The following is a 13,195-nucleotide window of genomic DNA, read 5'->3' as shown; positions in this document are numbered from 1 at the left end:
AACATGCTGATTAGCAGATTTCAGAAAGCAGGCACTGGTTCTCCATTATTTTAATGGGAAAAATTATAACGCATTCCAGGTCCACCCCAAAACCACAATCAGCTTCCCCAAATAGCACTGTACCATTCTTAAGCAGTGTGTAAAATTCTCCCGGGACTTTTCTATAACATAAGGCAATTAAAGCATTCTTCATCTAATGAATTGGGACCCATTGAACGCCTCCTGAAGGTTTGTTGTGTGGGCAGCAACTGGCCCTGGAGAGGGGCAAGGCTCCTCCAGGCATCGCACTGGCCTGGTAGTGTTGATACATAAGGAAATGTTAAAAGACACTAAATACTGCCTCAATTAGACGGGGTTTGCAGGGCCCAGGTATCAGCGTGAATTTGAGTGAGGGACTAAAGCTTGGGGGAACAACAGAATGGGAAAGATGAGAATAATAACATATTTGACAGACAGAGCAGCAGGTGCAAACTTGCTGGAAGAACAGGGCAGCCAGGACTACTGCACACACACTCTATTTTTCTCATGAGACTCATGAACAATGAAATGTTTTTACGGGTTGCCCATGTGGACTCATTTTAATGGTCGCTCAATACAGACAGCAAATGTTTGTTAAAAACTTGCCAGCTACTGTGATTTTGGATATATACCCAAAGGATTATAAATCATTCTACTATAAAGACACATGCACACGTATATTTGTTGTAGCACTGTTCACAATAGCAAAGACTTGGAACTAACTCAAATGCCTAGCAATGATAGACTGGATAAAGAAAATGTGGCACATATACACCATGGAATACTATGCAGCCATAAAAAAGGATGAGTTCATGTCCTTTGCAGGGACATGGATGAAGCTGGAAACCATCATTCTCAGCAAACTAACACAGGAACAGAAAACCAAACACCACATGTTCTCTCTCATAAGTGGGAGTTGAACAATGAAAATACATGGACACAAGAAGGGGAACATTATACACCGAAGCCTGTCAGAAGGGTGGGGGGCTAGGGGAGGGATAGCATTAGGAGAAATATCCAATGTAGATGGCAGGTTGATGGGTGCAGCAAACCATCATGGCGCATGTATATCTATGTAACAAACCTGCACGTTCTGCACATGTATCCCAGAACTTAAAGTATAATACAATTTTTTTAAAAAGCACTTGCCAGCTACTGATGAATATTGTAAAAGTGAGAATTTGGGTTTTTCTTTTAGATGTTAAAAGCTCAGAAAATACCACAAAGAGATACTACTTAGCACCCACTAGGATGACTTTAAAAAATAAATAAATAAAATAAATAAATAAAGAATACCAACTGCTGGCAAGGAGGTGGAGAAATGAGAACTGTCATACATTGCTGGTGGAGATTAAAATGCTGCAGTTGCTGTGGAAAGCAGTTTAGCAGTTCCTCAAAATGTTAAATATAGAATTACCATATGACCCAGCAATCCCACTCCTAGGTATATACTTGAAAGAATTGAAAACAGGTACTGAAATACTTGTACAGGAATGTACTTAGCAGCACTATTCACAATGGCCAAAAGGTAGAATCAATCCAAATGTCCATCAATGGGTGAATGGATAAACAAAATTACGTGTGTCCATACAACGGAATATTTTTCAGCCATAAAAAGAAATAAAGTACTAATACATGCTATGATATGGATGAACCTTGAAAACATGATGCTAAGTGAAAGAAGCCAGTCACAAAAGATCACATATCATATGATTTTATTTATATGAAGTGTCCAGAATAAGCAAATCCATAAAGACAGAAAACAGATTGGAGGAGGGAGGAATAGTGATTATTTAAAGGATGAAGGGTTTTCTTCTGAGGTGAGGAAAATGTTTTAGAACTAGGTGGAGGTAGTGGCTGCACAACAATGTGAATGTACTAAATGGCATTGATCCTACACTTTAAAGTGATTAATATCTTGTGAATTTCACCTGAATAAAAAAAGCTTTGAAAATAATGGTAACCTTCACATTATCAGTACATAGCTCAATGCCCCTCCTGGAGACATTAATAAATGTTTGATTTATACATGCATGAACGAATTCATGAATAAATGAATTTGTCCATGGTCTCCAATGCCCTGCTCATCCAGGCCCCTGCCTATTTCCCCAGCTTCATTGTTCACTAGGATCTCCCTTGCTCTCTGCTCTTCAGCCACACTGGCTTTTCCCCAGGCTCTCGTAAATGTTAGGCTGCCTCCTGCCACAGGACCTTTGCACAGGCTCATTTCTCTGTGTGGAGTCCCCAACATCCTTCCCTTTTGCCCTGGTTAAGATCTTCTCCCACTGTAGCTCTCAGTTTGGCCATCACTCTCTAGGAAAGCTTTCATCTTGTAAGGTGCTCTCGTAAAAGCTCTTCATCTTACACTTACAAAGCACCAGAACCTTCTGTTGAGGTCATCTACCACCAGCACACATTTTAATTTATTTTCCCTCTTCTTCTATAAACTCTGGTTTTACCCATTATACCATAAGTTTTGTGAGGGCTGAAGATGGGTCACTGTGTCATTGGGAAGAGGGGAGTTACCACTGTATTCTCACCTCCCAGCACAGCACCTGGCACATAGTTGCTTAATAAACACAACCAAGGAAGAAAAAGAGGGAGGAACACACCTTTTCACCTGTTTTCCTTTATAACTGTATTAGTTCCATTATTTCTTATCAAATAAGTTATAGGGGGCCCTTTGTGTACATGTGTGTTGATTCTGATACATACGTATAGAATCTCTTAGTTCTTAAAACTTGTTTCTATGAAGCTGTTCTCCATCCTCAGAGCAGACTTTCCCATTGTTTCTTAGCAAGAAATAAGCCCTGGGAGTACTGAATACAGTAAGAAGAAGGTGGAAGCAGGAGGTGAACTGCTGCTGGTTATTGGGAGATTGTAGGTCAGTGTGGACAACAAAGGGACTGTCTCCACATACTCAGATTGCTCTCGTAGGTCTTTGATCCTGGAATGGTTGTGTCTTATTTTTTCTCCTCTTTATCTTCTGGGTCTGATGCTTCCCTCTCCTGCTGGTCTCTTCTCTTCCTTCTGCCTTTGCTTAGACCCCTTTTGGTTTGTCTTTCAGGTGTTTCCTTCATCATGATCCAAAGGCCTCTCTATCCCTCCTCCTATGCCCCAGGTACCTCCTCATAACTTGGCTAGTATCTGAAAATCTGGAAAGGATGCAGCACTGTTTTATCCTGGAATTAACAAAAGGTGCTAGTGAATTGTCAATTCCATGAAGAGAAGAGCCATGTATCTGAATTTTCTACAAACTGTACCCAAACAAGGAACTAGGGGAGGAAGGGAGATGGGACAGGTCAGATCTGTCACTGGAAAAAAGACTGAGGGACACAGGCTTAGGGGTCCACATGTGAGTGCTTTGAAGAGTATTTCCAGCGGGTCTGTGCTCTTCTCCCTGAAAGAATCTATGCTAATTTCTTGATGAAAAATTCATACTGTCTTCCACGTTGCTAAGCAACCAGCCCAAACATGTTTACTGTGTAAAATCTATGTGGAGGGCCCTGGGCTGCACCCAATGCCTGAAGTGTGATGGCGGCAGCAAAGCAATCCAAAGCACTGGGAAAGGTTTCTGAAGTTGACCCTCAAAGATGCGTATTTATAGATACTTTTATGCAGTATCTGGGGAAACACAATGGCTCGAATAAAATTTTGACTACTTTTTTTCTGCTAATATCCAGCCTAGTAGTCAAAAGTGTGCACGCTGAAGCCAAATTTTGTAAATTTGATTCCCAGCTCTCCCACTGAATACGTACTTAAGCTTTCTGTGTTTTACTTTTCTTCTCTAAAATGAAAAATAAAACTTATGTATATTTCATAGGGTTATTGTGATAATTAAAATTAATATGGTTATGGCCAGGTGCAGTGGATCGCACCTGTAATTCTAGCACTTTAGGAGTCCAAGTCAGGAGGATGGCCTGAGCCCAGGAGTGCAAGAACAGCCTGGGCAACATAGTGAGAACCCTTCTCTAAAAAAATAAATTTAAAAGAAATTAGCCAGGTATGGTGGCACATGACTGTATTCCCAGCTACTTGGGAGGCTGAGGTGGGAAGATCACTTGAGCTCAGAAGATCAAAGCAGCAGTGATCCATGACCATGCCACTGCACTCCAGTCTGGGTGGCAAAGTGAGACTCTGTCTCAAAAAACATTTTAATATGGTTAAAATGCTTAGAACAGTGACTGGAACATATAAAGAACTTGATAAATGTTAGTTATTCTATCATTGTTATTTATTACTCTATGGAAATACTTTGTTGTGGTGGTGGTGGTTTATACGAATGGGTGAGTTCACCAGGCAAGAGATCAGCTAATAGTAAGCTAGAAAATGAGTCCTTTAAAAGTCTGAGAATCCATGGAGGTCAGACCTTACAGCCTTCCAGAGTTGAATCAGTTCCAGGAGTGGGGTTAGCAATACATGGGGCATTCTAGCATCATTAAGGTACAGGGGAGAGTTCAGAAGAACAACCAACCTGCACTGCAGAAAGCTCTATTTTAGGCTGAAGGGGGGAATAATACCCCCCACCCCGGGTTTCCCATGGCACCTTGTGCTTCCCCGATCATGGCAATTGCTTGTTTTATTGTCTGTCTCCCCATTTATCTAGAAGAGCGTATATCTGTCTTTCCATTGCCATATCCCAAGGCCTAGCATGTGCTCATTAATCTTTGATGAATGAACTATTTAACTAATGAAATGCAGCATCTGTCCATCCTCACTCTTATATGTGTGAATTGAAACAACCAATCAGAGAAGGTGTTGCTTTAGAGGACTAAGGAGGAGGAGAAGAGGTGGGAGGCCTAATAGGGCTACACTGATGGTCTTAAGGTCCCAATCCCAAGGGGGAATCCTTTATGCAGCACAAAGGAGGTGGCCACGGGAGAAACAGCAGAAAGCAAACAGGGCCAAAGAAGCAGTTTATAAAAAAACCACAAAAAGGAGGCTCATGTCTCTTGACTATGGCCCCAAAGTCCTCCTGGCAATAAAAATACTAGCCTGGTACTCAATTAATGTTCACAAACATGTCACAATATGACACTTTTTAATAAAAACCTTACTGATGTATAACTGCAGGCAGAAAAGTACATAAATCATAAATGTAGAGCTGGATGCATCTTCACAAAGTAAACACATCTCTGTAACCAGGACCCACGTCAAGAGGCAGAGCATGAACAAAAGCCCAGAAGCTCTCCCACCCAGCTGCAGTAATTTCCTGTGCCCCGGGGTAACACCATGAATAAACTGCGCTGGCTTCAAATCCTGTGTCAATGGAGCCCTAACAGTATGTACTCCTTTGTGTCTTCCCTCTCTTATTCAGTGTTAGGTTACAAGATAATGATTTAATTCAAAACACTGCCATGTGCTCAGCATCATACCAGACATTGTCAAGAATACAAGGAAAATTAAGGAAAAATTATCTGATCTTAAGGAGAAGACTCCACCACACATATATTGTTTGATAGAAATTCAGGCTGGGAGTGGTGGCTCACATCTGTAATCCCAGCACTTTGAGAGGCCGAGGTGGGTGGATCACCTGAGGTCAGGAGTTCGAGACCAGCCTGGCCAACATGGTGAAACCCCATCTCTACTAAAAATACAAAAGATTAGCCAGGCGTGGTGGTGGGCGCCTGTAATCCCAGCAACTTGGAAGGCTGAAGCAAGAGAATTGCTGAACCCAGGAGGCAGAGGTTGCAGTGAGCCGAGATTGCACCATTGCACTCCATTCTGGACAACAGAGCAAGACTCTGTCTCAAAAAGACAAAAAGAAAAGAAAAGAAAAGAAAAGAAAGAAAGGAAAGAAAGAAAGTCAACACTTATTTATATTATTTTGTAAAACCTTAGAACTAATCTACTAGGGTTCCACTGAAAGCCACTTCAGTGATCCTGACTCTGCTGGAAAGAGGATGGAATTGTAGAGTTTGGTCACATGTGACAGTGGGTGACTGGGGACATGGATAGGGACCTGGGGACCAGACGCAGTGGCTTACACCTGTAACCTCAGCACTTTGGGAGGCCGAGGTGGGCAGATTACATGAGCTCAGGAATTCGAGACCAGCCTAACCAACATGGCAAAGCCTCGCCTCTACTAAAAATACAAAAAATTTGCCAGGCATTGTGGCGCACACCTATAATCTCAGCTGCTCAGGAGGCTGAGGCAGGAGAATCGCTTGAGCCCAGGAGGTGAAGGTTGCAGTGAGCCGAGATCATGCCACTGTACTCCAGCCTGGGCGACAGAGTGAGACTCCGTCTCAAAAAAAGAAAAAAAAAGGTGTGGGAACTCCTGCTGAGGGCCAAGCAATTTCAATAAAGCCTTTGGCCACGTGTTAGCTTCAAAGGGACAGCACTGGGGTCACCCAGGGGACCTCTCCGGCATTTGAAAAGATTCACTTAAGTGCACAGCAAGGTAGGCATCATGTTGGGAGAAAACTAGGCCACAAAAAGGAAGGCTTCCCGAAAACAGGATGCCTGTGCCTGCCAAGTGGTAGGGGTACAGGACTGAGCCATGGGGCAAGGGGAAAAGAGCAGTTCTCCTTGCTTGCTCCCAAGTTCTTTAGGTTGGGTGAAAGGAAGACTTCCTATGAAAGGACCCAGAAGTGGGCTGAGTGGCAGCCTGTGTGGACAAGGGTGATGAGGAAATTCAGAGGCAGGAACCCATGGGTCTGGCCACTGCTCACTAACAGATTCAGAAGTAATGGTGAAGGAGAAACCAATATTCTCGCTTTGCCCCCTGGCTCTGTCTCCTTGCTCAAGCTGCCAGGTCACTGCCTAATGATCAAGCCTCTAGAGCTAGGCTGATGACAGAGAGGTCCCAGGTGACCTGCCAGGCCAGGAGTGGGTGGCATAGTAAAACTGAATTCCTTGCATGCCCGGAAGGGTAGCACATGAGTGAGAGTGAGGCACTGTCTAAGAAGGCAGGATAAAGGATACAGAGTGTGTATTTCAGAAAAGCAAAGAACTGTGACTTGAAACCAGCTGGAAGCATGAGAGGATATGCATGGCCGAGGGCTGCCTAGGGACACTTCCTCTGAATTGCTGGAAAAAGCAGAAAATAAAAGACACAGGGCTGCAAAGGACTGCCTAATAAAACCAAATTGTGAAGTAGCTATATGTTTGCTTCTTTATTAATTCATTAAATAACAGAGTCTAGCAGGAGATTTAATAAGTACCATAATTTAGAATGAGAGATGAGCGTAAATCTAATGTGAACCATCTGCAACAGCTGTAATGTGCAACCAAGGTATCTGTGATTTCCCTTGGGGACAAAGTCACACGTATGGATAATACACTATGGTTCTCACTGCTATTTCTACTTACAGAAAATACTGTTTCAGTTAGAGGTAAGTGAAAATAATGATGTCATTTTTTTTCCTATCCAAGACCATGAACCTTTTAATGCTATCTACAGACACAGGTTTGTGGACCCAGAATAAGAACCCCTGGGGGCCAAGCACAGTGCTTCATGCCTGTAACCCTAATAGTTTGAGAGGCTGAGGCAGGCAAATTGCTTGAACCCAGGAGTTTGAGACCAGCCTAGGCAACATGGTGAGACCTTGTCTCTACAAAACATACAAAAAAATTAGCCAGGCATGGTGGCACGTGCCTGTATTCCCAGCTACATGGGAGGCTGAGGTGGGAGGATCACCTGAGCCCAGGAAGTTGAGACTTCAGTGAGCCTTGATCACACCACTGCACTCCAGCCTGGGTGATGGAGTCAGACCCCATGTAAAAAATAAACAAAACCCTTAGGAAAACTCCAAATTTCTTTTCAAAATCACTACAAACTTTCAACTTCATCCAGCCATTCAGGGTCAGAAATCAGATTTCTAGGAATGGCCTCCAAATCCAAAGAATTTTTCCAGCAGCCACAACTTACAAGTTACAGAGACACTGGCTATTAGACCTTGGACACCTCTGTTGGGATTATAGTAATCTAGACCCCTATTTTCCAGCCCCCATATCTTCTTTCCTCAAGGAACATCCTCAGAGAGCTTCCCTGGCTCTTGCCCTCCTCGTCAACAGGTGCCAAGTACATCACCCTCCTGTAATCTGCCACCCCTAACGCCACCTTCTTTACTTGCTTTGAAATGTCAATTGGTTGTCTTTTCTCAATTTACTACATCTGGGCCAGTGGCTGAATGAATCTGAGAAGAATGGCAACCAAGTCATTGTGAGATCTCAGGTTCAACACATTCACACCCATAAATTCAGCCCCAAGTTGCCCACATCTTTGTCACTGCGGGAACCAGATAAGGGAATGTGGATGGGCAGGTATCATGTATCAACAAATATTTACTGTGCCCCTACTAGCTCACACTTGGTTACAAAGACATGGTGAGTGCATCCATATTTGAAGATGAGAATCCCCACTGGATGGTCTGTGAGATGACTTTATTCATTCACAATTTCTTATTGGACACCTACTAGTTTCCAGGCACTGAGTGGGTGCTGGGAATAAATATTACATCAATAAGTGAATATGAAAGATTGCATCCTAGTGTAAAGAATGCCATAGAAGGATTTGGAAAGAACAGTATAGGAGAGGATAACAGGAAGGGGGTGTTTTGTTTCATGTGTCAGTGGGCAAAATCCTCCCTAAGACTTTAAATGGAAAAAGACCTGAAGAATGAGAAGGAGTCATTTATATGAAAGGCCATAGAAAAATGAAGGGGCAGAAAAGGACTTGGTGTTTTAAAAGAATAATCATAAATCCAGGGAGGCCAAGACTGCTGATGAAGAAAGAAACTGGCCTGAGCTTGGCTGGAGAGGCAGGCACCTTCCATGTCAAAGCAGGTGAGTGGGTGGAGAGGAGTGGCTAATAGCGTGGCCTCCAGAATCAGACAAGCTCAGCTAGAGTCTGGCTCTAAAACTTCTCTAGTTGTGCAGTTCTAGGCAAGTCGGTTACCTTCTCTAAGCCTCAGTTTCCTCATCTTTAAGTTAGGATAATTCTATGGCTCCCTCACTGGGTCAAGAAACGCACTAATTAGTGTAAAGCACTCTGAACAGTGCGCCTGGCACAGAGTGGATGCTATGTCATGGTTTGCTATGACCTCTTCCAAGCTCAGTGAGAACTTGTGGAGGATTTGAAGCAGGGGAGAGACACAGCCTGGTTTGTCTTTAACAGATGATCAGCTGTTCTGTGGGCTACTGGTCATCAATAAGACAACGCACTGGAAGAGACCCTAGAGGTCATTTACACCAACTACCTTCCCAGTGGTTCTCTCTGGGAAGGGGAGGGGACGGTGCCTGGAGAGACGTCACTGAAAGGCAGAAGAGTGGCAGTTCCTCAAGTGTGTTGGGCAGGAAAGAAGGTTGAGAGGCGGCCGGCCACGACTTCTGGAGAAGGGCTCCCAACCCCTGGCCAGTGGAAAGCCCACTATTCCCATTTCCAGATCGCCCCAAGTCCCACATTCTGCTGTGCAGCCGGCTCCTATTTAGCCACTGTCAATGTCACTATTCTTGGATTATAAGTGCCTCAAGGACAGCAGCCATTTCCTTTCCACTCTCACTGTACAGTGACTGACACAGGCCCCACACAACCGGGTCCTCTGAGCTTTTGAATTATTGATTGGAAAAAGGAAGATGGAGTCACAGCATTTTAATGCCACTCCTGGAACCTAGAGGAATCTAGAGGGTCTTTAGGAGGTCCTTCAAGTCATGCCCCTGCCCCAGGCCCATCCTTCAAATCACTCTAGCAAGACTCTTTGCCTCCTGGTTCTCCAGAGAACATTCTGCACTCTGCACTTTGGAAATGCATCCTGGAGGTCACAGCCTATGCAGGGAAATCCTTCCAAACCGCTTCCCCAGACCCCTTCTGTTGCTCTTTACAATGGGAGCACGGGCTATTTCCTGCACGAAGGAGCTCTGGCCATGAGCAAATGCATGGGATAAAAGCCCTCCTGTCTCCAGGGACATCTGCAGAGACATCTGCAGAGACATTTTGGGGGAGGCCATAGCAACCCCCTCTGACTGACCGGAGCTCAGAGCTGCTAGGGGGTAGGGAAGAGTCCTTCAGGCTCCTCGGGGATTCAGCTCTCCAGACCCCTCTAGCTCCTCAGCTCCTGCGGGACCGCAGCCACCTCCCGTCTGGCTTTCCAGGCATTACCTCTTCTCAGCTCTGGCAGGGCTTGCCCTACCCTGGCTCCACAACCACCATCCCCCTCCCTCTCACAGACCCCAGTCTTCGTCCCCATTCTGCAAGTTCCTCATTCTCCGGTTCCATTCAGGGTCTTCCCTAACCCTGGCGATTCCCCTCCCAGCCTCCCTCTCTTCTTACCCTTCCCAGCCCTAATTCTTATCCAGGTCCCTTTTCCTGTCCCCTCCCTTTAGCTCTCGCTGCTGGCCCCCATTCTTCTCTCAGTCCCCACAAGCCCCCCTACCCCCCCTCCGCTTCCTAATTCTCCTTCACCTCTCCCCCATCCCCCAGCCTCCCCTATCCCCCTGCCTTTTTGACTCCCTTACCTGTCCTCCAGCGCGTTTGCTGTCCCCTCTCCCCGCCAAGCTTTGTCGCGCAAAGATCCATGACCGTCCCCCACCCCATTTCCCCCTCTGCAGCTGCCCGGCGACCCCACCTCTCCTCTGGAGGGCTAGCGCGCCGCCCCCGCTCACCTGTTGTGCAGACCCGAGCAAGCTGGGCTTCGCCTTCTCCGGGTCGGGGTCCTGGTCCCGCGGCAGCAGCCCCTTCTTGGGGTGCATGTGCCGACACAAGCAGGTGACCCCGCACAGCGCGAGGATGCTGGTGGCCGTGCCCAGCGTGGCGCCCAGCGCGATCACAGGCACCGACAGCACCATGGTGCCCGCTCCCCCAGCTGGGCTGGGTCCCGCCGCCGTGCACCTTCCCCGGGCCGGGCCCGCCTCCAGGCAGCTCCCGGGATCCGGGCGAGCCAGCAGCTCTCCCGCCGCCAGAGGGGCGGGGACGGAGGGAGGGAGGATGGCTGCGAGGACGTCAGAGGAGGCTGGACCCGGAGCCACGTCAACCGGCACCCCCTTCTCGCCAACACGTGACCGGACCCCCACCCCAACAGGAGCCGGAGCCTTCCAGGTGGAAGGAGCCTTGGGGGTTGTTTCAGGCCATTCTTAATGCTTTGTGTACAACAGGGGACAACTGGGCCCAAGATGTGTTGGAGCCTGTGGAGGTCACACTGTGTTAGTGGACAAACCTGGGCTCCAACCATATCTGCCACTCTAGGAGTCACTTTCCCAGACTACTAGCTCCTTGCTCACCCTTCTACCCCAGCGGCTGGCCAAGCTGGCTGTAAAATAGGGTCCTCCCAGAGTTTTTTCAAACACAAAGCTGGATATTTCCCAGCTCCCCAACCTGGGAGATGGTTCTTACAGGGAAAAGGAACAGGCCACAGATAGAGGGAACCAATGGGATGTCTGGGTTGAGGCTGTACCTGTGACCTGCTGAAGATGGATAATACAGCTGCATCCCCTTAGGGCTGCCCAAGAGTTCACCTTTATTACCTAATTTAATCAGCAGGTATTCTCATCTTTATATATAGATGAGGAAGCTGAGGCTCAGAAGAGAGGTGCACAGGTAGAAAAATCATCACCCTGAACCCAGGTTTATGCTTGCAGATTCCAAGTCCACACTCAAAAGGACTTGTCTTAGGAGGATAAAGAAGATAAAATGCAGCAGCTCGGAGTACACACTTGATTCAGAGAGGGTGAGCATAAAAGTATGCTTAGAACAAGGGGAAATTAGAATTCCAGGCTTAAGGACTGTCTTACCTCAAGAAAACAGTGACTTTTTAGTGCTTTTCATTATATGCAGTGTTGAATTTAATTCAGCAGATATCTGCTGTGGGTTGGCTGTGCTCTAGGCGTGCTGGGCATGTGTGAAAAGGGTTGTAGGTGATTTCATCCACAATAGAGCTTTCACATTCTATGAGCCAATGTCTCCTAAATCTATAGCCTCTCCAGCCAGACCTTTTCTTCTGAGCTGTAGCTGTGACCACCACCTGGAACCCACCCATCCTCCAGTTTTTCAGCTATCTACACTTGCGTAAAAACCCACTCATGACTTACTGGCTTAGACCACTTATTTTGTTACTTGTCATGATTTCGTGGGTTGGCTGGGCTCAGTTGGGTGGTTTTCCTGCTCAACATGTTGTCTTCTGGGACTGCAGTCATCTAGGGGTTCAGTTGGACTGGAACATCAGCTCTCCAGACACCATTGCAGATAGTGCAATGGTGAACTCCCGGGGTGAGCAGTAGGTGCTGGCTGCCACTGGGATCACAATGGGGCTGTCAACTGGTGCATTTTGGTTCTCCTCTATGTCACCTCTCCATGGTGCTGCAGCTGCTCACAGCATGCTAGCTGGGTTCTAAGAGGAATGAAACAGAAGCTGCCAGTTGTGTTAAGGCCTGGGTTCAGAAGTTCTAGAACACTCACTATTTGATCAAAACAATAGTCTCCCTCTAGTTCTTGCCTTCAGTGACATCAAAAGGGAGGTGTCCAAAATACAAAGCTGATCATGTCACTCACACGAGTAACAGCTCTCAAAGGTTCTCCAAGAATAAACCCAAGAGACTCAACCTTTATCCAAATCCCTTTGTGATGTGGTCCCTGCTAAGCCCTCCAGACTCCTCTCTACATGCTTCCCAATGTGCCCCTGAGCCTCAGCCACCCCACAGACTTGGGATTCCTTCAACAAGCTAACATCTTTAGAGTCTCCATGTCATCACCCATGGGTGCATACAGCAGGCACTCAGTAACTGTGGAATAATTCATATGATCATCTTATGCAGAATTTCCAGTGATTTGAAGGAATCCCGTTTGTGATATGAGCTCCATTTTAGTAAATTGACTTTTCCACAAGTATTTATTGTGTGCCTGCTGTATGCCAGGCACATTGTCCTACTGATCCCTATTTGCTGCAAACTGTAGAGCTGAGGCACTGCAGTCCCCGGTGACAGCCTTAGCAATCTCTCACATAAGAGCTGCCCTGGGAGGTTTTCTTGGCTCTGGGGCCTGGCAATGCAAAATGTTTTTGTGGAAATAGAGGTTTAATTAATGCTGTCAGCTCCAGGTCTCCCATGCTCAAACGGCTGCCACTACTCATAACAGGATCTGGGGTGGGGTTAAAGGGGAAGAATGAAGAATACTTAATATCAGAAAATGTCTGATGGGGATCAGACACCTGTCATGTGATGCATTGTTACTATGGTTACTGGG

At 46.2% G+C, this 13,195-nt stretch overlaps 1 protein-coding gene across 2 annotated transcripts in view; it reads right to left on the bottom strand.

Moving 5' to 3' along the window:
• The window catches only part of SYT13 (synaptotagmin 13), a 46,357-nt gene extending 35,425 nt beyond the window's left edge, over positions 1-10,932 (bottom strand). For both annotated transcript variants that reach the window (XM_074013853.1, XM_005578109.5), the window contains exon 1: positions 10,624-10,932. Coding sequence is in view for 1 of the 2 variants with exons in the window: in XM_005578109.5 (XP_005578166.1) it covers positions 10,624-10,806 (183 nt within the window). In the remaining variant the exon portion in view is untranslated. The remainder of the gene's footprint in view (positions 1-10,623) is intronic.
• Positions 10,933-13,195: the final 2,263 nt, after the last annotated feature.

The sequence above is a fragment of the Macaca fascicularis genome, chromosome 14, assembly GCF_037993035.2.
Source record: "Macaca fascicularis isolate 582-1 chromosome 14, T2T-MFA8v1.1".
NCBI lineage: Eukaryota > Metazoa > Chordata > Mammalia > Primates > Cercopithecidae > Macaca > Macaca fascicularis.
This window is presented reverse-complemented; position numbering and strand designations above follow the sequence as displayed.